At 46.0% G+C, this 24,586-nt stretch overlaps 1 protein-coding gene across 1 annotated transcript in view; it reads left to right on the plus strand.

The window, feature by feature from the left end:
* GRIN1 (glutamate ionotropic receptor NMDA type subunit 1) overlaps positions 1-24,586 on the plus strand; it is a 56,200-nt gene that overhangs the window by 14,222 nt on the left and 17,392 nt on the right. Inside the window, exons 4-19 of the mRNA XM_035118241.2 lie at positions 377-553; positions 3,509-3,609; positions 5,486-5,607; positions 5,770-5,944; positions 8,245-8,389; positions 8,523-8,606; positions 9,507-9,642; positions 11,967-12,094; positions 12,377-12,541; positions 12,870-12,988; positions 13,698-13,810; positions 15,229-15,377; positions 17,716-17,873; positions 19,075-19,236; positions 19,855-19,964; positions 20,309-20,454. Coding sequence (XP_034974132.2) covers positions 377-553; positions 3,509-3,609; positions 5,486-5,607; positions 5,770-5,944; positions 8,245-8,389; positions 8,523-8,606; positions 9,507-9,642; positions 11,967-12,094; positions 12,377-12,541; positions 12,870-12,988; positions 13,698-13,810; positions 15,229-15,377; positions 17,716-17,873; positions 19,075-19,236; positions 19,855-19,964; positions 20,309-20,454 — 2,190 coding nt within the window. The remainder of the gene's footprint in view (positions 1-376; positions 554-3,508; positions 3,610-5,485; positions 5,608-5,769; positions 5,945-8,244; positions 8,390-8,522; positions 8,607-9,506; positions 9,643-11,966; positions 12,095-12,376; positions 12,542-12,869; positions 12,989-13,697; positions 13,811-15,228; positions 15,378-17,715; positions 17,874-19,074; positions 19,237-19,854; positions 19,965-20,308; positions 20,455-24,586) is intronic.

The raw sequence follows: 24,586 nt of genomic DNA on the forward strand, positions 1-24,586 counted from the left end.
AATGAACTTGACCATTGGAGCATATCTTCTTCTTGTCCTGTAATCACGGCACTCATGCTAGAAGGCGATTGTTAAATGCTTTACAAATGGACACATCAACCTCTACATTACCAGCTCTTCAAAGATTAGTACCGAACAGTAACGACAAAGTTGCTTTGATAGTGGCTGGGTTTTTATGCTCAGTCCATCCAGAAAGACTAAGCCACTACAAAGAAGATTACGGGATCTTAATAAAAAATAACGTGGATTTGATATATTGTTTTAATTAACATGTATTTTACCTCATTGAGTCTGTTCTGAAATTGTCGGGTCTGTTATGCCTAATAAAGGTTATTGAATTGAATTGGACGCCACCTCTGTCTCCTTGTCTCCGTAGAGTATCCACCTATCTTTCTTGCGCACGGTTCCCCCATACTCACACCAGTCCAATGTCTGGTTTGAGATGATGCGCTTCTACAAGTGGAACCACATCATCCTGATCGTCAGTGATGACCATGAGGGCCGGGCGGCCCAGAAGAAGCTCGAGACCCTCTTGGAGGAGAAGGAATCCAAGGTCAGTAGCTCCCCGCACCCGCCGCGCTCCTCTTAAAAGTCTCAAGCTTTGTCGTCCGTGCGTAGATTGATGTCTGTAAAAAACACCTTCTCTCTCTTCTTCCCATTGTTAAACATTGACCCACCCAATGCTCTAAGCACCAGCCGTTTAAGTCCCTGACCCAAAAGTTTGTTACTCTTTATTCATTTCACTTGCTTTGCCATGGTCGAAAAAAAATCTCCGACTACATAATTTTTTTTTAAAAAAAATGAAATCTGAAACGGACAATAACGGGGAGATGAGGGGGAGACGTAACCTGGAGCTCGGCCCCAAAAACCCGTTCCTTATTGGGGCAGCTGGTAGGAACATCTAGGAGAGCATCTCCTAGTAGCACCTAGTAGCTGGTAGCATCTAGGCGAGAGTAGACTTGGATCATAGAGTTTGGAAAGGACATTGAAAGGCCATATGGTCCAACCAAGGCAGGAATCTCAATGTGGAATCATAGAATTGGAAAGGGTGGTCTGGTCCAACCAAGGCAGGAATCTCAACGTAGAATCATAGAGTTGGGAAGGAGCCCCAAGAGAAGCTGGTGAGGCAGGGGTAAGCAGCTCTCTTGACATGTTTCCTTCCCCATCTCCAAGGAAGCGCGTGGTCAACACAACAAACTGATCAGTAATATTGATCATAACTTTATCCTAGATACCCCCATCCATCAGACTGGGTTGTCCCAGATGTTCCAACCTATAGAAGGACACCATCAAATGTCCAACCATCCACAACTTTTCCCAACTTTTCTTGAAGGTCCAGTTCCTTCTCTCCTGGGTTGGGGGTGTTCGCAGGACTCCACTCCTCTCTGACATTTCTCCCGTGAAAATACGGACGTCCTATTCCATCCCCTCTGACATTTCTCCCCTGAAAATAGGGACATCCTATTCCATCCCTTCCAACATTTATCCAACGTAAAGTTCCAGAAACTCGCAAGGGACATTCACCAATTGAAAGGAGAAGTAGAACTTGCAGGAACCCCCATAGGAAACTGCATAGGAAACCCCTGTAGGAGATCTTGTAGGAAACCCCCTTGGGAAACTTTATTGGAAACTTAATCAGAAATCTTATAGGAAACCTTGTAGGAAATTTAATAGCAAACCTTGTAGGAAACTAAATAGGAAACCTTGTAAGAAACTTTGTAGGAAATTTAATAGGAAACCTTGTAGGAAATTTAATTGGAAACCTTGTCGGAAACTTTGCAGGAAACTTAATAGGAAACCTTGTAGGAAACTTTGCAGGAAACTTGATAGGAAACTTTGTAGGAAATTTAATAGGAAACCTTGTAGGAAATTTAATAGGAAACCTTGTAGGAAAGTTTGTAGGAATCTTAATAGGAAACTTGTAGGAAATGTAATAGGAAACATTGTAGGAAACCGGGTTTTTCCGTGCTCCTCTGTTACGGCGCCCCCACAATCCCCCCGGCCCAGATCAGGCGGAGTTGGCTATGGAATTTGCTTTGAGTGCCCGTCTTCCTTTTTTCAACTGTTTATAATCTTCTTCTGTGTCTGCATATTTTCTCTGTGCACATTACCCATCAGAGTAAAAAAAGGAGCTATGACAGCCTCGAACAGCTATCCTATGACAACAAGCGCGGACCCAAGGTATCTTTGCATGGAAAATGCACGCCGCCCACCAAACCTATAGAGCAAAAAATAAAAATAAAACAAATTTAATATACCGGGCCGCCTCGGCCCATGGGCACCCCACAAAAAATAAGAATAAATTTTAGATATATCTATATATATATTTAAAGGGAAAAAATTAAGAATGTCTCTCGAGCCAGCGAGCAGACTCCATGTTTTTTGTTTTTTTTGGGTCGCACGTTCTTTTCTGTTGGGATCTGCTTGGTTTGACCTTGACCTTGAGGAGCAAGCCAACCTTGGATGTCTCTCTTCGGGAGACCCTGCATGTGAAGCCAGAGCGAATTTGCAAGTTTATTTCCCACCCACCCCTGTTTTCTCCTGGGACCATCTGATTCCCCCTTCCTGCTCTCCTCTTCCTGCTCCGCCCCTTCCTGTCCTGACAGGAAACGTGAGATGCTCACTTCAATTCCCTTGGAAAGGCGGAACCCTTGCGTGTTTTCTCCCCCCCTCCTCCCCTTTTCCTTTTTTAAATTTTTTTTTTTACTTTTGGAAAAGCAACAGTCAACTGCATCGCGAAACCAGCCAGCCAACTGATATATGGATATACGCAGTTGCCGCCAGGAGGAGCTCCCTCGCCGTCGCAAAGTCGGCGGCGGCGGCGGAGCCAAAAAGGCAGTACGGCAATTCACTCCTCATGAGATGGCGGGGGTTCTGCAGATTTTGCAAATTTTGCAAAAATAATATAAAATTTTGCAGATTTTGCAAAAAGTAGTTTTTGCAAATTCTGCAAAAAAATTAATTGTTTGCAAATTTTGTAATAAAATTGTTTGCAAGTTTTGCAAAAAAAATAGCTTACACATTTTGCAAGAAATATATATATATTTTTGCAAATTTTGCACAAAAAAGAGAGAGAGAGAGAAGAAAAAAAGTGAGAAATCAATTTGCCACGGTGGGTGGAATTGTTTCGGCGGCTGCTGTGTATCTCTATATATGCCTTTTTTTCCTCTTTCCTCTACCAATGCACGACCTTCTTTTGGGGATGGAGTGACCTTCTGTTTGCATGCCCTGTGCAACAAGAAAGAAAAATGATTTTTTAAAAAAATATATAATAAAATAAAAAAATAGATATTTTTTTTGGAAGGGGGGTGGGGAGGAAATAAACCCAGTAGAAAATGGAAAAAAATAACGGGGGGGGGGGGATAACCGAGAAAAAAAAGGAAGGAGAAACGACCAGGTAGACCTTGGAAAGAGAGAAGGAAGTATCTTTCTGAGGAAAAGCATGGCTCTCGCATGTGGGATCAGGGCAGAACTGGACTGACCGGATTTGCTCGCGCCAACCTTGCAGGCAGAGAAAGTCCTTCAGTTTGAGCCGGGCACCAAGAACGTCACGTCTCTGCTCCTGGAGGCCAAGGAACTGGAGGCCAGGGTCATCATCTTGTCTGCCAGGTAAGGGACGGCCAGCGGGGCGAGGTTGGGATCAGGTGAGTGGAGGAGACCCAGATTTTTTCCACCCCCATGCCTTCTGACCTTTCTCCCGTAAAAATTGGGACCTCCTCTTCCATCCCATCCAGAATTTATCCCATGAAGATAGGGACGTCCTATTCCATCCTGTCCAGAACTGATCCCACAAAAATAGGACTTCAACCACCCCTTCTGATGTTCCTACCATGAAATTATGGATGTCTGCCATCCCCTCCGCTGACGTTTCTCCCATGGAAACATGGACCTCCTAGAATTTATCCCATGAAAATAGGGACATAGCAAATTTGTTGAGGAGTGGAATAGTTTTTTGATTTATCTAAACAAAAGGTGCAACCTCAACATGATTCACACACTGGAATAACTTGTAGAAAAATATTTTTGTTATATAGCAAACAAAATATTAGATAAAAAATCAGAATAAAAGTCTTAGATGATTGGTTTCAAATTAACAATTATGAACTTCATGTTTATCTGTAAAAAAAAAAAAATTCCTTCAGTAGCACCTTAAAGACCAACTAAGTTTTTATTTTGGTATGAGCTTTCGTGTGCATGCACACTTCTGCACACGAAAGCTCATACCAAAATAAAAACTTAGTTGGTCTTTAAGGTGCTACTGAAGGAATTTTTTTTTTTTTTTACTTCGATCCAGACCAACACGGCTACCTACCTGTAACCATGTTTATCTGTGTATAATATGCATAAAATCAATGAAGAGTTGTGTTAGGGAAGTCAAAATGTTCATGTAATTAAGTTCTATAAAGTAGTTTCTGAGTTGATAAAACTAACTGTGTTATTGTTTTTTTCTTAAAAAAACAACTTTAGGTTATATATTATATGTAATAGAACTTATATTATATTGTTTAGTAACTATGTATGATGTAAGGATTTATTTTTGAAAAATGAATTTAAAAAATTAAAAAAAGAAAGAAAAGAAAATAGGGACATCCTATTCCATCCTTTCCAGAATTTATCCCATAAAAATAGGGATCTCCTATTCCACCCCTTCCCGAATTCATCCCATGAGAACAGGGACCTCCTATTCCATCCTTTCCAGAATTTATCCCATGCAAATAGGGACACCCTGTTCCATCCTTTCAATTCAATTCAATAACCTTTATTAGGCATAACAGACCATTGCATTTCGAACATACCGGTACTGTATTATATATAAAATATTTAAAATATGGACTCAACAAATAAGGCTTATATTAATTAAATCATTAACTCTAGAATTCAATACTAATCCATAAAAAGATTAAAACTTCTCATAATAAACCTTAGTTAAAACAACAATTGATATAAATGATATAACAGTTTTATAATGCCGCATTAGTATTTAACCAAGATCCCTAAACCTCTTTAGGATAGCTTAATCTTTCTATATGACTGAACTTAAAAATTCGGTTAAAATTGAAGTAATTTTATAATTACTATCCGATAACAATGTTTGAATAGTTGGAAGCATAGACCTTTCCATTTGTAGGGTATCTAATACAGTAATTGACTTCTAGTGTTAGTGCGAAAGTTGCAAGAGAAGAAAATATATTCCAATGTATCCAGTTCCTTCTTACTGCATTTACATAAATGTTCAGATTTTGGGAGAGCTAAATACCTCCCAAACATGTTAAATATACTCCACCCCTTCCAGAATTCATCCCATGAAATTATCAACTACTACCATCCCCTTTGACATTTCTCCCATGAAAATAGGGACCTCCGATTCCACCCCTTTGAGAATTTATACCACGAAAATAGGGACGTCCTACCATGCCCTTCTGACGTTTCTCCCACCAAAATATGGACATTCTACCACCCCAAAAGCCTCCTTCTCTTTCTCCAGTGAGGACGATGCGACCACCGTGTACACGGCTGCTGCCAAGGAAAACATGACTGGTCCCGGCTACGTCTGGCTGGTGGGGGAACGGGAGATCTCCGGGAATGCCCTCCGGAACGCCCCAGAAGGTAAGCTGCAAGTCCTCCCCGTGGTCCAGCTTCCCAGTGGTGCTCTCCTTCCATTCTCCAAGTCCATTTCGAGGTCTCTGCCTTGCAGCGGGTTTGGCTGGATGACCTCCTTTGGGGTCTCGGCCAACCCGATTGTCTGTCTCTACCCCACCCCCGTTTCAGGTCTCATCGGTCTCCAGCTCATGAACGGGAAGAACGAGTCGGCTCACATCCGCGACGCCGTGGCCATGGTGGCCCAAGCCGTCCATGATTTATTTGAGAAGGAGAATATCACTGACCCGCCCAGGGGATGTGTGGGGAACACCAACATTTGGAAAACAGGGCCGCTCTTCAAGAGGTAACAGTGTGTGGTGGTCCCATGGGGAATCCAACAGGCGAAGTCCAGGTCTGGTCCACAGTCCAAAGAGTCAATGTCGAGTCACTTTAATTTTTTATTATAGCCATATATGGACCAAGGGTATGGAGGACATCCTTATTCACTATTCCCTCCCAGAATTTCCTGAGTTGTCATCCTGGGACCAAGATAATATTCACGACTCGATTCTAGCCAAAAATGAAGCTGTGGACTTGGCATTGTCCAAGTCAGCTCGTCTTTCAATGTGGTTCCCTTGAGTGAAAGCAGTAAGGTCTTTTGCTAATTATTTGGGAGACCTGACGGAGCCTGCATTAAGAAGGGCTTTTTCTATGGCCCACTTCCATACTTTCCTCCAGGGTATATAATAATAATAATAATAATAATAATAATAATAATAATAATAATAATAATAATAATTTCTTATTTATACCCCGCCCATCTGGCTAGGTTTCCCCAGCCACTCTAGGTGGCTTCCAACAGAAAAATAAAATACAGTAATTTATAAAACATTAAAAGCCTCCCTGAACAGGGCTGCCTTCAGATGTCTTAAAAAAATCTGGTAGCTGTTTTCTCTTTGACATCTGATGGAAGGGTGTTGGCAATGTTTCCCGGCCATTGGCCGAAGGATTCAAACGGACTATCGTCCGTGGGCCAGACATGTGCAGAAGCCATTTCCGGCACCCCGGACATGGGCAGCACAGCACCGGAAATGGCTTCTGCACATGTCCGCGGCTGTGCAGACGCAATTTCCAGCGTTAGCACAGGTACCATTTTTGGTGACGCTCGGCGAGTCCCCGAGCCACGCTGTGCCGGTTTAGCACAGCGGGCGAGGGACTCGCCGAGCGGGCGACTCGGTTCACAGGCAGTCCGTGGGCCGGATAAATGGCCTTCGTGGGGCATATCCAGCCCATGGGGCGGACGTTGCCAACCTATGCCTTAAAATCCCTATTGATCAGTGCCTCTGTTCCTGCAATATGAAAGAGACAGAGGACCTTATACATTTCTTATTTCAGTGCCCCTTATACGATTCAATAAGATCTAAGCTTCTTTCCTTGATCCCGCCCTCCATTATATCTAAAAATGACTGCTTGAAATTCTTATTAGTAGATGCAAATCCTCAAATAACACGTGGATTGGCTGTTTTTAATTCTGCAGGCATTGAAACTTAGGGATTCCTTGATAGGGACTGTTATCTAGAACAGGACAATTAACACACTTATTCATTTCTAGAACGTATTAATTAAAACCCATCCCTGTTCTTAGCTGCTTGGTATCTACCAGTAATTCTATAATCGGCCTTAGGAGTTTTAAATACTAGCCCTATATGTGTTATTGTTATTCATGTTTTATTTTGTTATGTTATGCTTGTAGCTCAGTGCTATTTATGTAATTTATCATTTTATTGTTTGTATTCGGCATTACTTGTTGATGTCGGTCGGGATTCTGCTATGGCTAATTGCTAATGCAATAAAGAATTTTGACTTTGACTAGAGTCAGTCCGATGTAGCCGAAGCAGGGTGCAGGGCAGGAAACCAGGCAAGGTCAGGATCAGGAACACAGGCAGGATCCAGCAAACAGAAACATTTCTCCCATAACCTGGGGTGGGGTCTGACTGCCTTTTATCTCTGACGGGACAACAGCCGGTCCAGATCCCCCAACGACTCACTACCCTGTCTTGCCCAAAGGCGAGCACTCCTCCTGCGAGTTCTCTCAAGTCTCTCCTTCTCTCATACCTGGGTCTCTGCAGCTTGGACTCATCATCCATTACCCATCATCCATCATCTGTCATCTCAATATTCTGCTCCTTAAAAGCTGGGCTAAGCACTGGACATTTTGTGAATGTAAGTTTGGCACTCAAACTTAGATGTGTGTCTGGAGGCGGTTGGAGGATGGATGGCGGCTAACAGATTGAGGTTGAATCTTGACAAGACAGAAGAACGTACAAGGGGGTGGTAGGACACCTGTAATCTCATGGTAGAAAGGTCAGAAGGGGTGGTAAAACATCCGTAATTTCATGGGATGAAGGTCAGAAGGGGTGGTAAAACATCTGTAATTTCATGGGACGAAGGTCAGAAGGGGTGGTAGAACGTCTGTAATTTCGTGGGAGGAAGGTCAGAAGGGGTGGTAGAATGTCCGTAATTTCGTGGGAGGAACGTCAGAAGGGTTGGTAGAACACCCGTAATTACATGGGAGGAACGTGAGAAGGGGGTGGTAGGATACCTGTAATTTCATGGGAGACCTTTCCAGCGCTCCGCCTCCCGATCCATCCGCCTTCTCCCCAGGGTGCTGATGCAGACGAAGTATGCCGATGGCGTGACAGGCCGGGTGGAGTTCAACGAAGACGGAGACCGCAAGTACGCCAACTACAGCGTCATGAACCTTCAAAACAACAAGTTGGTCCAGGTCGGCGTCTACAACGGCAGCCACGTAAGTCTTCCGGGGGGGGGGGTAGAGACCTGCCTTTCTGACCTTTGGGGGTCCCTTCCGACTCTATGGCCATTTAACCAAAAAGGCTGGCGGAGAAGGTCCGGTCTCAACGGTTCTCTCCTCACCTCCGCAGTTCCTGCCCAATGACCGCAAGATCATCTGGCCTGGAGGAGAAACCGAGACGCCACAGGGCTACGAGATGTCTACGAAGCTCAAGGTATCGTCTCTGTTCTGCCTTCCTCTCTCATGAACCTCAGCCTGGCAAGGAATGGTTGAAGGAGCTGGAGGAGGGGAGACCAAGGAGATGGGAGAGCCACCTTCAAACGTCTCAGGGTGGTTGAGAGTCTAGGAGGCAAGCCTTAGAAGGAACGTTTGAAGAAGATGGCCATCTTCAAACATCTCAAGATGATGGGGGGGTCTAGAAGCCGAGCCTTGAAGGAGATGGTTCTCTTTAGCCCAGAACAGAGGAGACTGAGAGGAGATGCTAGGGCCACCTTCAAACATCTCAAGATGTTTGAGGGTCTACAAGGCGAGCCTTAGGAGGAATGGTTGAAGGAGATGGCTCTCTTTAGCCCAGAACAGAGGAGACTGAAAAGAGATGTTAGGGCCACCTTCAAACATCTCAAGATGATGGAGGGTGAATGGTCGAAGGAGATAGGAATACTTAGTCTGAGGAAGAGGAGCTATGAGAGCCATCCTCAAACATCTCAAGCGCTTTCGCCTGGAAGAGGGAACAAGTGTGTTTTCTCCCACACCAGAGGGTTAGGACTCAACCTCCAAGAAAGGAGAGCCTGGGCCAATGTCAAGAAGAAAATTGCCTTCGGCCGCAGGGTGCAAGCGAGCAGGCTCTCCTTCCTTGGAGGTTTCCAAGCAGAGGTTGGATGGCCATCGTTCCCGGGTGCTTTAGTGGAGATGGTTGCATCGTGGGGCGGGGGGATTGGTCTAGATGACCCTGGAGCCCTTCCAGCTCAACCATTCCTGAATTCCCTGTTGAGATCCCGGCGTCCAACTCTCCCGTTCCAGGAGAAGGTAGCAGAGGGATCGGTAAGCCAGCCTGGCTTGGAGGGGGACCATGTCCCACCTTCTGACTTTGGGGAGTGTCTCCCTCCCTCCACAGATCGTCACCATCCACCAAGAGCCCTTCGTCTACGTGAAGCAGACCCTCGCCGATGGCAAGTGCAAAGCCCTCACCAACAGCACCGGCGGCTTGGTCCAGCAAGTCCTCTGCACGGGGCCCAACGTGACCATGCCAGGTAAGTCTCAAACCCAGGGCCGGGCCGTCAGGTCAGACGCTGTCTCCATTGGGCGGCAGCCAGCTCTCCTTCCTGGAAGGCTCTCCAGGGAGGGCTTTCTCTCCTGGATGCTTGAGATGAGACCCTGGGGAGTCTAAACCAGGCTCCCTCAACCTGTTGTGGGGCTACAACTTGCATGATCCCTCAAAAAGTGTATTTATTTCAGTAACACAACTTAAAAGGAGCAAGATTGTTACTAGCACAAGTCTGAAAACAACAACAAATACCAACAGCAGAAGAGTGGCAGCCAAAAATAATGGAATATGCGGGGAATAGTCAAGTTAACAGGGAAAATTAGACAAGAAGGTGATGAAAAATTTGATAAGGAATGGAGGAAATTTATGGACTATATAGAGAAGATATGTTGAAAGTGAGAATATCAGTAGATTTGAAATAAATCTCACAAAGCGATTGTATTCTATAAATGTGTACAGTTTATTGGTTGATTAGATGGAAAATGGCAATAGAAGATTAACAGTGAATATAATTTTCAAGGATTTTTGGTTCAAAATAGATATTAATAAATATTAAAAGATTAGGCAAGAAAGGGAAAGCAGAAAAGCAGAAAAGCAGTGCGTAGGAAAATTTGTTTGTAAGAAGACAGTCAAAGGAAGAATGGAAGTCAGCCGTGATGGAGTAAGGAGAGGATGTGATAACAAGAATGTGAAATATGTAAAGTAAGCAATGATAGAAAATATGGAAATAAGAATGTAGAAAAGATAAAGTATGTAAAGTATGGGTATGATGGAAAACCAATAAAAATCATAACAATAAAAAAATCATACGTGGAATGGAATCAGCTGGAGGGGCGAGGTTGAGGGAGCCCGGTCTAGAGGAACCCCAGATTCCCTTCAGATGATTCCGTTCCATAGATGATCAGGAAGGAATCCAGATTAGCAGGCTGGAAATGAAACAGATCAACGGGGGAAGAAATCAGGAAGCAATCAACCTTGTCCTAAAATGGTATCTGCTTGATGGAGCGATTTAGAAGGTCCTCTCCGCCCTCTGCCAGAGGGATTGGACACATTCCAATTTGCCTATAAAATGAAAAGATCAGCAGAGGATGCCATGGCGATTGCCCTCCATGCTATTCTTGCACATCTGGAGCAGCCGGGGAGCTATGCCAGACTGCTTTTTGTAGATTTCAGGTCAGCATTTAATACTATTCTACCGCGATGTCTGATGACTAAATTGGAAAATCTGGAGCTCCCACTATCACTCTGTGGGTGGGTATTGGACTTCCTGTCAGATCGCTGCCAGAGGGTTCGGTTGGGCCCTTATACCTCTAATATGCTTAGGACTAACATAGGAACACCACAGGGATGTGTGCTTAGTCCGCTCCTTTATACTCTCTATACGTATGATTGTGTCGCTGCTCACCCTAGTAATAGGGTTTTCAAATTTGCAGACGGCACAACCGTGATTGGGCTCATCTCTGATAAGGAGGGTGAAACGGACTATAGAGATGAGGTGGAGCGGCTTACAGAGTGGTGCAGAGTTAATAACTTGCTCATAAATACGAGGAAAACAAAGGAGCTCGTGGTGGACTTCAGGAGACAGAAGAACGAGATCCAGCCAGTTTTGATTGACGGAATCCGTGTGGAGAGCATAACAATGTTTAGATTTCTAGGCACTGAGCTACAGGAGGATCTGTCTTGGAGTGTTAATACAAGGGGGCTTGTGAAGAAGGCGCAGCAGAGACTGTACTTTTGAGAATTCTAAGGAAAAAACATCTTCCACAAAAGTTGCTGCTTGCCTTCTATCACTGTGCCATACAGAGCATGCTCACATATGGTTTATGTGTGTGGTACAGAAACTGTACTTCTCAGGATAGAGCAGGGCTGTGCAGAATTATTAAAACAGCAGAGAGCATTATTGGCTGCTCACTCTTCACCTTAGAACAAATCTATACCACCAGGTGCCTTAGAAAAGCACTAGACATATCAAGAGATCCAATGCACCCTGGTCACCATTTCTTTGAGCTCCTGCCATCGGGACGGAGATATAGAACAATGCAGGCAAGAAAGAGGCATCTCAGGAACAGTTTCTTCTCTAGAGCGATCTTGGCCTTGAATGGAAAGTCTGGACTTTGAAGAGTCATCTTATTTTACTTGTTATATTGTATCATATTGCACTGTTTTAATTAGGGTTTTGTAGTAATTTTGGATTATGTGGAATGCTTTATCTGAGAGGATGTGGTAACCGAGTAATTTCCTCGTTCCCGCAAGGAGACAATGACAATAAAGATTATCTTAGAAAGGCCCCGCTTTCTACTGCCCACGCAGGTCGCCCCAGCGTCATGCTCTGCTGCTATGGGTTCTGTATTGACCTCCTCATCAAGCTGGCCAAGACCATGAACTTCACCTACGAGGTCCACCTGGTGGGTGACGGGAAGTTTGGCACCCAGGAGCGGGTGAGTGGGTCTCTGTAAGCCTCCGACTTCTCGGTAGACCTCCGTGGGTCCGTCCCTTTCCCTGGGGATGGACAGGCACCGTCCCGTTGAGAACGGGGACCTAAACTTTCCATAGAGTGGTTGGCTTTGCCCATCAGCTTTCCGCCCACACTGGGGTGACCCAGTTATTATCTCCAACATTCATCCCATGAAAATATGGATGTTTTACCATCATCTCCAACATTTCTCCCATGAAATTACAGACCTCCTTGCCCTTCTCACCCCAGCTCTGTCTCGCCGCAGGTGAACAACAGCAACAAGAAGGAGTGGAATGGGATGATGGGGGAACTCTTGAGCGGACAGGCCGATATGATTGTGGCTCCTCTGACCATCAACAATGAGAGGGCCCAGTACATCGAGTTCTCCAAGCCCTTCAAGTACCAGGGACTCACCATCCTGGTGAAAAAGGTACGTCAACGGGGCAAACGGCCACTAGGCGTCGTTGCCCTCCCAAGGGCTTGGTCCACCAAGGTGGCCACACTCTGCTTTGGTCAAGCCCTTCCTGTTTTCCATCTCCTTCCCTTTACCAAATCCCAATGGAATTTCTCACGAATATAATGTCATGTAATATAATATACAATCAGCACCCATCAAAAAGGTCATATGTGAGGATTTGATGATGGCCCACCCTTTAAACGCCTGAGGAAGTCTCCTCAAGCTTTGTGAGGAACCCTACGCTGCCCCCGCCAGGGTCTCCCCCCGGCCACTGACGCCTGTTTCCGGTTCTCCCTTGCAGGAAATCCCCCGCAGCACCTTGGACTCGTTCATGCAGCCATTCCAGAGCACCCTGTGGCTTCTGGTGGGCCTCTCGGTCCACGTGGTGGCTGTGATGCTGTATCTCCTGGACCGGTTCAGGTAACTGCGGCTACCCCCTTGGTCTTCCTGGTTGTCTCCTCCTCCTCCCTCTTTCTCCTCCTCCCTCTTTCTCCTCCTCCCCCTCCTCCTACCTCCTCCTCCTCCTTCCTCCCTCTTCCTCCCTCTCCCCTCCACCTCTCCTCCTCCCCCTCCCCATTCCCCCTCTTCTTCTTATCTGTCCTCTTTGTCCCTTCCCCGGTGGGGAACATGGGGAGAATTCACAAGCGACCGCACCATAGAGTGGCAAAGGAGCCTGCGGGTGTCATTCAATCCAACGTTCTTCGACGTAGGCATCTCAACCTAGATCCATAGGGTGGTGGTGTTGGAAGAAGGGACCCCAAATGTAATCCAGCCCAGCCTCTTTGCAAGGCAGGATGGGGAGACCAGAGGAGCCATGAGAAGTTATCCAGCTCTGCTTCCTCCCACCTACGAATGGGGGCAGGGACAAGGAACGGAAGGTTCCTCAAGACATACCCAAATTACGTACCCATCAATGATGCAAAGGGACCTCTCTCCACTGGCTTGGCCTAACTTGTTCCACCTGTGAACAGCACGAGGGAAACCAAGGCATCCTTGAACCCCTGTCTCCTCTGCCTACCCGGACCTCTGGAGTTCCTCACACCCGTGAGGTCCAGAAACTTCTTTTCCATGGGGCATCTTCCATGGGGACAGACAGCTGACCGCTCGCCCCGCTTGCTCTCTTTTCCAGCCCCTTCGGCCGCTTCAAAGTCAACAGCGAGGAAGAGGAAGAGGACGCCCTGACTCTGTCATCCGCCATGTGGTTCTCCTGGGGAGTCTTACTCAACTCTGGCATCGGAGAAGGTGAGTCTCTCTCATGGGAACGATCCAGCTGTGTCCATCCATCGAGGCTGCAGAGCAAAGGCTTGGGCCGTCGAGACCCCATCTCACCTTCTCGGACATTTCTCCCGTGAAAATAGGGACCTCCTGGATGAAAATAGGGACTTCCTACTGTAGTGCGTACAAAGGAACCTTAGTTCCACAACTTCTCAAGGATCACAAACACAGGTCTATCCTGGTCTGAATAAAGACATTGGATTCTTATCTCATTATACACGATAAAGCTATCTTTAGCCATCTCACCGCTTGCTTTTTCCTGTAAGACCAATTGCAGTTGTTAACAGTCGTCAACAGCTATCAGTCAGTCAATCACCCCTTCCCACCACCCTTCTGAGTAATACCCCCCCCCCACCCTCTCACTATATATAAGCATCTGGGGACTTCTGTTTCAGTGTATCTGAAGAAGTGTGCGTGCATGAAAGCTCTCTGCTGTTCAGTGGAGGCGGCCCCAGGCGCAAGCCTGGGGCTGCCTCCTCCGCACCTGTCACTGTTGAGCGGCTTCAGGCCACTATCCCGAAGCGTGTGCGTGCCTCCGGAGAGCAGCCTAAAGCTGCTCAACAGCTGACAGGCACAGTGGAGGTGGCCCCAGGCTCACGCTCCCCGTGCGAAGCTCTGGAGGCACGCGGGGAGTGCGAGCCTGGGGCCACCTCGCCACGCCTCGCAGCTGTTTTTTTCTACTTTTTATTTTTTTCTACTTTTTATTTTCTATTTTCTATTTTATATCTTTAATTATTATTATTATTATTATTTATTAATGGAGGGACGCCAAAAGGTGATCTCGCCTAGGGCGCAAAAAACCCTAGCACCGGCCCTGCCCAAGTCTTGGAGCCTCACCTTCAGGATCTGTCCTTCCAGTGAGCACTCAGGGCTCATTTCCTTCAGAATGGATCGGTTGGATCTTCTTGCAGTCCATGGGACTCTCAAGAGTCTCCTTCAGCACCAGAATTCAAAAGCATCCATTCTTCTGCGACCAGCCTTCTGGATGGTCCAGCTCTCACTTCCATACATCACTACTGGGAAAACCATAGCTTGAACTAGGCGGACCTTTGTCAGCAAGGTGGTGTCTCTGGGAGGTCCTACCGTCCCCTTTGACATTGATGAAAATAGGGAGGTCCTACCATCCCCTTTGACATTGATATGGAAGTCCTACCACCCCCTTTGACATTGATGAAAAATTGGAGGTCCTACCATCCTGTCCGACCTCCATGATTTCTCCCATGAGAATAGGGACGCCCATCTCAGCTTCCTCCTCTCTGGGTTCTCCCCCAGTTTGATGGTCTTCTGGAGGGGTGGCACTAGAGAGCTTGGGTGACGTCTCTTTCCCCACGGCTTCGGCCCTTCAGGTACTTGAGGACCTTCCCGACCTGCCCTTTCTCTTCCAGGCGCTCCCCGGAGCTTCTCTGCTCGGATCCTGGGGATGGTGTGGGCCGGATTTGCCATGATCATTGTGGCATCTTACACTGCCAACCTGGCAGCCTTCCTGGTGTTGGACAGACCCGAGGAACGGATCACAGGCATCAATGATCCCAGGGTAAGCATGGAAGGGGAAGGCCAACCCTCTGAGGTTTCTCCCATGAGAACAGGGACATCCGACCATCTCCTCCAACATTTATCCCATGAAAATCCCTGGTGTTGGACAGACCCAAGGAACGGATCAGGGGCATCAGTGATCCCAGGTTAAGCATGGAAGGGGACACCAACCCTCTGAGATTTCTCCCATGAGAATAGGGACGTCCATGGGTTTAAGTTAAAGCCATATGAACAGATACAAGATCAGTTCACAGGATGGTTACAATATTACCAAGTAAATGATCTGTTTAATGCTGATATGGGACATCGGTGGCGCTGTGGTCTAAACCACTGAGCCTAGGGCTTGCCGATTGGAAGGTCGGATGTTCGAATCCCTGCGATGGGGTGAGCTCCCGTTGATCAGTCCCAGCTCCTGCCAACCTAGCAGTTTGAAAGCACGTCAAAGTGCAAGTAGATAAATAGGTACCACTCCGGCAGGAAGGTAAACGGCATTTCCGTGCGCTGCTCTGGTTCGCCAGAAGCGGCTTAGTCATGCTGGCCACATGACCCAGAAGCTGTATGCCAGCTCTCTCGGCCAATAAAGCAAGATGAGCACCGCAACCCCAGAGTCGTCTGCAACTGGACCTAACGGTCAGGGGTCCCTTTACCTTTACCTTTAATGCTGATAGCAGAAATTTAGGATTTGAGAAGAAGTCAAAATTTCAAATCGAGTTGTTAGGAAGCAGAAATAAATTATTGTCAAAAATGTATAATTTGTTATTAGACTGGTATACTCAAGATGAGGAAATGAAAGAAGTTATGATAAAATGGGCAATTGATCTTGGGCATATTATTGAGTTTGATGCATGGATTAAATTATGGAATGAAAATTAAAAGTTTACGGCATGTACAGCATTGAAGGAGAACGTAATGAAGATGATGTACCGTTGGTATCTGACACCTGTAAAATTAGCTAAAATGTATAGAATGAAAGATTAGGCATGCTGGAAATGTAAGGTATTAGATAGTGATTTTCATCACATGTGGGTTGAGCTGTGATAAGGTGAAAAAAAATTGGGAGCTGATTCATAATGACTTAAAAAGGGCTTTTAGGTATACATTTCCCAAAAAACCTGAGGCTTTTTCTGCTGGGGCTGATGGGTAATGAAATAGCAAGAGTAGACCAAAGACTGTTCATGTACGCCACAATAGCTGCGAGAATATTGTTAGCTCAAAAGTGAAAATCCCAAGAGGTACCTTCGATTGCGGAGTGGCAGACGAAGATGCTGGATTACATGGAGATGGCCAATCTGATCAGGATGATTCGAGATTCCAGAAAGAATGGAGTAAATTTGTAGTGTATGTAAAGGATAATTATAAGAATTTGAAGACACTAGCGGCACTGAAATAAATCCTACAATACTGATTTTTAGCTAAAGTAGAAAAATGTACGAGTGGAATTAAATAAATTGCCTGCTGAGGGGAGGGAGGGAAGTCTAAGCTCGGCAGAGCTATTTGTTTTATCATTGTTGATTGTTGTATGATGTTAAAGAAAAGAAAAGGAGAAAATAATAAAAATTTATTGGGGGGGGGAGAGAATAGGGACGTCAGGCCATCTCCTCCCACATTTCTCCCATGAAAATATGGACATCCTATCACCCCTTCTGACATTTCTCCCACCAAAATATTATTATAACAACAACAACAACAACAACAACAACAACAATTTATTTATACCCCGCCCATCTGGCTGGGTTTCCCCAGCCACTCTGGGTGGCTTCTAACAGAATACTAAAACACAATAACCTATCAAACATTAAAAGCTTCCCTAACAGGGCTGCCTTCAGATGTCTTCTAAAAGTCTGGTAGTTGTTTTTCTCTTTGACATCTGGTGGGAGGGCGTTCCACAAGGCAGGCGCCACTACCGAGAAGGCCTTCTGCCTGGTTCTCGGAGCTTTGCTTCTCACAGTGAGGGAACCGCCAGAAGGCCCTCGGCGCTGGACCTGAGTGTCCGGGCAGAACAATGGGGGTGGAGACACTCCTTCAGGTATACTGGGCCGAGGCCGTTTAGGGCTTTCAAGGTCAGCACCAACCCTTTGAAACGTACTGGGAGCCAATGTAGGTCTTTCAAGACTGGTGTTACGTAGTCTCGGCGGCTGCTCCCAGTCACCAGTCTAGCTGCCGCACTCTGGATTAGTTGTAGTTTCCGGGTCACCTTCAAAGGTAGTCCCACATAGAGTGCATTGCAATAGTCCAAGCAGGAGATAACCAGAGCATGCACCACTCTGGTGAGACAGTCTGCAGGCAGGTAGGGTCTCAGCCTGCGTACCAGATGGAGCCTTCTACCTCCCCTTTCCTAGTTGCGCAACCCCTCCGACAAATTCATCTATGCCACGGTCAAGCAGAGCTCGGTGGACATCTACTTCCGCCGCCAGGTGGAGCTCAGCACCATGTACCGGCACATGGAGAAGCATAACTACGAAAGCGCGGCTGAGGCCATCCAGGCCGTGCGGGACAAGTGAGTAGGAACCCTTCGAATATTCCGGGCAGGCGGGTTTGGGGAAAGAGGCCTTCGTCTGTGGGGCTCATATTTTATTTTATTTTTGACCAATTAATTTCCATGAATTTTGACCAATTAACAATATATTTTTTTGACAATTAATTTCCATGATCGTTGACCAACAAACAACCCACTCGCTGGAAGCCAACCCAAAGGCAAAGAATTTTCACTGGGATTTGGCTGGGATTTCTAAGAAATTGGCTGGGATTTCTGAGAAATTTGGCTGGGAATTCTAAGATATTTGGCTTGGATGTCTAAGAAATTTGACTGGGAATTCTAAGAAATTTGGCTGGGATTCCTAAGAAATTGTTTGGCTGGGATTTCTAAGAATTTTCTGCTGGGATTTCTAAGAAATTTAGCTGGGATTGATAATCAATTGTTTGGCTGGGAATTCTAAGAACTTTTGCTGGCATGTCTAAGACATTTGGCTGGGATTTCTAAGAAATTTAGCTTGGATGTCTAAGAAATATGGCTGGGAATTCTAAGAAATTTGGCTGGGAATTCTAAGAAATTTGGCTGGGATTCCTAAGAAATTGTTTGGCTGGGATTTCTAAGAAATGTTGCTGGGATTTCTAAGAATTTTTTGCTGGGATTTCTAATAAATTTTGCTGGGACTGATAATCAATTGTTTGACTGGGAATTCTAAGAAATTTGGCTGGGATTTCTAAGAAATTGTTTTTGCAGGAAATTATAATAAATTGTTTTGCAGAAAATGGTTTTGCGGGAATTTCTCAGAAATGGTTTGGCGGGAATTTCTAATGAATGCTTTTTCCAGGAATTTCTAAGAAATTTGGCTGGGATTTATAAGAAATGGTTTGGTGGGAATTTCCAAGAAATTTGGCTGGGATTTCTCAGAAAAGGTTTTTCAGGAATTCCTGATAAATGGTTTTGTGAGGATTTCTAAGGAATGGTTTTGCAGAAATTCTGAAGAAATTTGGCTGGGATTTATCAGACATGATTTGGCTGGGATTTCTCAGAAATTGTTTGGGGAAAATTTCTATGGAATGGTTTTGCCGGGATTTCTGTTCTTTTCCTTTTTGGGATCACTTTATCATGGGGAAATGATACGTGGGAAGAGGGGGAGGGAAGGATTTTATAATTTGCTGGGAGCGCCAGAGCCCTTTTCCCGTTGACCCTTCCTGCTGGTGTCGCCTCCCAGCAAGCTCCATGCCTTCATCTGGGACTCGGCAGTCTTGGAATTCGAAGCTTCTCAGAAGTGCGACCTGGTGACCACGGGAGAGCTCTTCTTCCGGTCAGGATTTGGGATCGGGATGCGGAAGGACAGCCCCTGGAAGCAGAACGTCTCGCTGGCCATTCTGAAGTCGGTACCCCCTCCCGGCAGGGAGATGCTGGCAGTCTGGGGGAAGGCAGTAGGGTTGGGGAAAGAACAACGGGCCCTCTGAGCATCCCTGGTCCCATCCCGGAAGGTCGTGGAGGAGAAACATTGAGGGGCCTCTTTTCATGGGAGAAAGTTCCAGCCACCCCCTCTGGCGGAAATCAGGGGGGACAGGACGTCCGGGGTTCAAACCAGAAAGTTGCCGGCCCCTCCGACGTTTCTCCTCCCCCCAAAATTGGGGTGTTCTGGGGTCAAACCGGAAACCCACCATCCCCTCCGACATTTCTCCGACCGCCCCCCAAATTGGAATCGAATCCAGAGACATAAAAGAGGGAGTCCCATTGGGCCTGACCTCCACCGGATCTGTCCAAGATGGCTGACGAGCCTTCTAGGCCAAGTTCCTGATTGGCACTCCTGGAGCACAGGAAGATGTCCAGGAAGCAGGGAGTGGCCTTTTCCTGGGGTTCCCTTGGGTCCCCCCATAACAGATTTCAGGGTCGCAGGGCGGGGTTTCCCCTGGCCTTCTGCCCACCCCACCCCCGCTCCATATTTTATTTAAGATGGCGGGACAACCCCGCTTCAGCTCTCTCCTCCCGCCCGCAGCCTCCATGAAAACGGCTTCATGGAAGAACTTGACAAGACTTGGGTGAGGTACCAGGAGTGCGACTCGCGAAGCAACGCCCCGGCCACCCTCACCTTTGAGAACATGGCAGGTAGGTTCCTGGACCTCCCCATCACCTCCCCCCCCCCCGGAGCTCCCTTCCCTCCGGAATCAGAGAAGAAGGTGCACGAGGGACGCCACCCCACCCCCTAGGGGTCATCCAGTCCAACCAAGTCTTCACTCAAGCATCCAGCATAATAAATAATATATTTATTATTCATACCCTGCCCATTTGGCTGTGTTTCCCCAGCCACTCTGGGTGGCTTCCAACAGAACATTAAAATACAATAATCTATTAAACATTAAAAGCTTCCCTAAACTGCAGCTGCATCCTTCCAACACAGTTCTCCGACCATTCTCCCGCCTTCCGTTTCCTTCTCAATATCTTCCTCCCAGGGGTCTTCATGCTGGTGGCCGGAGGGATCGTGGCCGGCATTTTCTTGATCTTCATCGAGATCGCCTACAAGAGGCACAAGGACGCCCGTCGAAAGCAGATGCAGCTGGCCTTCGCGGCGGTCAACGTCTGGCGGAAAAACCTGCAGGTAGGACAGGCCGGTTATGGGGGGAGCAACCCACAGAAACCATCCAGGGGGAAAACAAAACAAACCCAAAACAGGTGGATGTCTTCTAATTTTCTTTCTTTTTTGGACGTTCTTTTCCGTTTCTCATCTCTTCACCCCAACAGTGACTACCGTGCCGAAGGGGAGTAGCGCAGGGGGAAACCCTCTCGGTGGCCTCCACTTACAAAGGGGAGGGGAACTCCGTAAGGGTCACTCCTTCCGGGTGGAGGGTTGGTCTGGATGACCCTTGGGGGACCCACCCCACTCGTCCTGGGAAGGCCTTTGAGTGCCCCTCCCCTCCTCAATGGGGGGGGAATTCCCCAATGGAAATAGGAGTTCTTGTTGTTATACACACCAATAAGAGTCAGACCAAGAACTCAGGTCAACAATACCATTCCATCATGAGAATAATCCCTATTAACAAACCAATTGTGAACATAGAAAACATTTTTTTATTTTTTTATTAAATTGTTTATTTTTTCATATTATACCAATCACCAGCAACCCAGACACAAAGAAAGGTGAACCCCCCCCCCCGGCAGTCGATACATCTGATATACATCAACAGTGTTGTTGTTTAGTCGTTTAGTCGTGTCCGACTCTTCGTGACCCCATGGACCATAGCACGCCAGGCACTCCTGTCTTCCATTGCTTCCCGCAGTTTGGTCAGACTCATGTTGGTAGCTTCGAGAACACTGTCCAACCATCTTGTCCTCTGTCGTCCCCTTCTCCTAGTGCCCTCAATCTTTCCCAACATCAGGGTCTTTTCCAAGGATTCTTCTCTTCTCATGAGGTGGCCAAAGTATAGGAGCCTCAGCTTCACGATCTGTCCTTCCAGTGAGCACTCAGGGCTGATTTCCTTCAGAATGGGTACATCAACAGTAAAACATATTTAAATCTGTCATTTGTACAATTCTCTATATATATTCACATTCCATTAGGTTTATTTAACTTTTAACATTTTAATTACCCCCAAATTGTTGTAAATACACAAATAATTCACCAACTTCTCCAGCCAGTTCTCCTCTTTCTCACTGACCTTAAATCCTTTCATTCTACATATCTTCACCATTAAATATTCTAATATTCTAATATTGTTCTATTTTTTCCTCCATTGGTTCACCTCTATTTTTTCTGCGTTTTCCCACTCACTTGCTATAACCTGTCTGGCTGCAATTACTATCAAATTAACCCATTTACATTCCTCTTTTGTTTTTAGCTCAGTGTTCTCCAGGCTAATAAGAACCATTAATTTAGATATTTCCACTTTCCTTCCCACAATTTTTGATATTTCTATACCTATCTGTTTCCAAAAATTATTAACTAAGGGACAATCCCACCACATGTGACTGTAAGTTCCCATCACTCCACATTTCCTCCAGCAATTTCTACCATTTTTGTACCAGCTTCAACCCCTGCTCCTGGATTATGTGAACACAGAAAACAAAATTACATGCAACCATACAGAGAATAATTGGGAACACGCTGACCTCCTTAAACTTAGCTGACGAAGGCTAAAGACAGTGAAACAGGGTTCTGTCCTGGCTTCTGACTTTGGATAATTGTGGACGCGACTTTATTTTAGAAGACTCTCACATCAAATGCGGTATTGATATATTCTGACTTCAGGTTATTTTGCTCTTTATCTGACTTTCAAAGACTTTTACCCCAAACACCATCTTGTTATTTTGCGTCAAAAGACTCTTTAATGAAACGGGAACCTGAATTATTCAATTAGATACCAGTTTGTAAATATTATTTAAACATTAAGTTTATTAGGGAAATGGTATGGTTGCATGTAATTTTGTTTTCTAATTTTGTGGTATCTGAAGAAGTGTGCATGCACACGAAAGCTCATACCAAAATAAAAACTTAGTTGGTCTTTAAGGTGCTACTGAAGGATTTTTTTTATTTTGTTTTCTATGTTCACAATTGGTTTGTTAATAGGGATTATTCTCATTATTGAATGGTATTGTTAGCCTGAGTTCAAGGAAAATTGGGGTGTCCTATTCAGTCCCCTACAAGGAAAATTGGGGCATCCTATTCAATCCCCTTCAAGGAAAATTGGGACGTCCTATTCAATGGAATAAGGGCGTCCTATTCAATACCCTTCAGGAAAATTGGGACGTTCTATTCAATTCCCTACAGTGGAAATAGGGGTGTCCTGTTCAATCCCCCACAAAGAAAATTGGGACTTCCTATTCAATGGAAAGGGGGCATCCTATTCAATCATCTACAAGGAAAATTGGGACGTCCTATTCAATGGAAAAGGGATGTCCAATTCAATACCTTACAAGGAAAATTGGGACGTCCTATTCAATCCCCTACAAGGAAAATTGGGGCGTCCTATTCAATGGAATGGGATGCAGGTGGCGCTGTGGTCTAAACCACAGAGCCTAGGGCTTGCTGATCAGAAGGTTGGCGTTTTGAATCCCCGTGATAGGGTGAGCTCCCGTTGCTCGGTCCCAGCTCCTGCCCACCTAGCAGGTCGAAAGCACTTCAAAGTGCAAGTAGATCAATAGCTCCTGCTGCAGCGGGAAGGTAAACGGCGTTTCCGTACGCTGATCTGGTTCGCCGCAAGTGGCTTAGTCCTTCTGGCCACATGACCTGGAAGCTGTACACTGGCTCCCTTTGCCAGTAAAGCAAGAAGAGCGCCGCAACCACAAGAGTCATCCGCGACTGGACCTAATGGTCATGGGTCCCTTCACCTTTTATTCAATCCCCTACAAAGAAACGTCTTATTCAATGGAATAGGCGCGTCCCATTCAATCCCCTACATGGAAAATTGGGATGTCCAATTCAATCCCCTACAGTGGAAATTCAGATGTCCTATTCAACAACCTACAATTAAAATTGGCACATCCTATTCAATCCCCTACAGTGGAAAGAGGGGCATCCTATTCAATCCCCTACAAGCAAAATTGGGACATCCTATTCAATCCCCTACAGTGGAAATAGGGGCGTCCTGTTCAATCCCCTACAAAGAAAATTGGGATGTCCTATTCAATCCCCTACAAGGAAAATTGGGACATCTTATTCAATGGAATAGGGGCATCCTATTCAATCCCCTAAAAGCAAAATTGGGAAGTCCTATTCAATGGAAAAGGGGCGTCCCATTAAATCCCCTACAATGGAAATTGGGACGTCCAATTCAATGGAATAGGGGCATCTTATTCAATCCCCTACAAGGAAAATTGTGGTGTCCTATTCAATGGAATAGAGACGTACTATTCAATCCCCTACAAGGAAAATTGGGGCATCCTATTCAATTTGCCTACAAGGAAAATTGGGACGTCCTATTCAATGGAATAGGGGTGTCCTATTAAATACCCTACAGGGGAAATTGGGACATCCTATTCAATCCCCTACAAGGAAAATTGCAGCGTCCCATTCAATGGAATGGGACGCGGGTGGTGCTGTGGTCTAAACCACAGAGCCTAGGGCTTGCCGATCGGAAGGTCGGTGGTTTGAATCCCCGTGATGGGGTGAGCTCCTGTTGCTCGGTCCCAGCTCCTGCCCACCTAGCAGGTCGAAAGCGCTTCAAAGTGCAAGTAGATCAATAGGTCCCACTCTGGCAGGAAGTACATGGCGTTACCGTGCACTGATCTGGTTTGCTGCAAGTGGCTTAGTCCTGCTGGCCACATGACCCGGAAGCTGTATGCTGGCTCCATTGGCCAATAAAGCGAGAAGAGCGCCGCAACCCCAGAGTTGTCCACGACTGGACTAATGGTCAGGGGTCCCTTTACCTTTTATTCAATCCCCACAAGGAAAATTGGAATATATTATTCCCCTACAGTGGAAATTCGGATGTCCTATTCAACACCCTACAATTAAAATTGGGACATCCTATTCAATCCCCTACAGTGGAAATGGGGGGGGTCCCCATTCAATAACCTACAATGAAAATTGGGGCGTCCTATTCTATTCAATCCCCTACAGTGGAAAGAGGGGTGTCCTATTCAATCCCCTACAGTGGAAAAAGGGGCATCCCATTTAATATCCTACAATGAAAATTGTGGCGTCCTAATCAATTCCCTACAAAGGAATTTGGGGTGTCCTATTCAATCCCCTACAAGGAAAATTGGGACATCTTATTCAATGGAATAGGGGTGTC

This window comes from Zootoca vivipara, chromosome 6, assembly GCF_963506605.1.
Source record: "Zootoca vivipara chromosome 6, rZooViv1.1, whole genome shotgun sequence".
In the NCBI taxonomy this organism is placed as follows: Eukaryota; Metazoa; Chordata; class Lepidosauria; order Squamata; family Lacertidae; genus Zootoca; species Zootoca vivipara.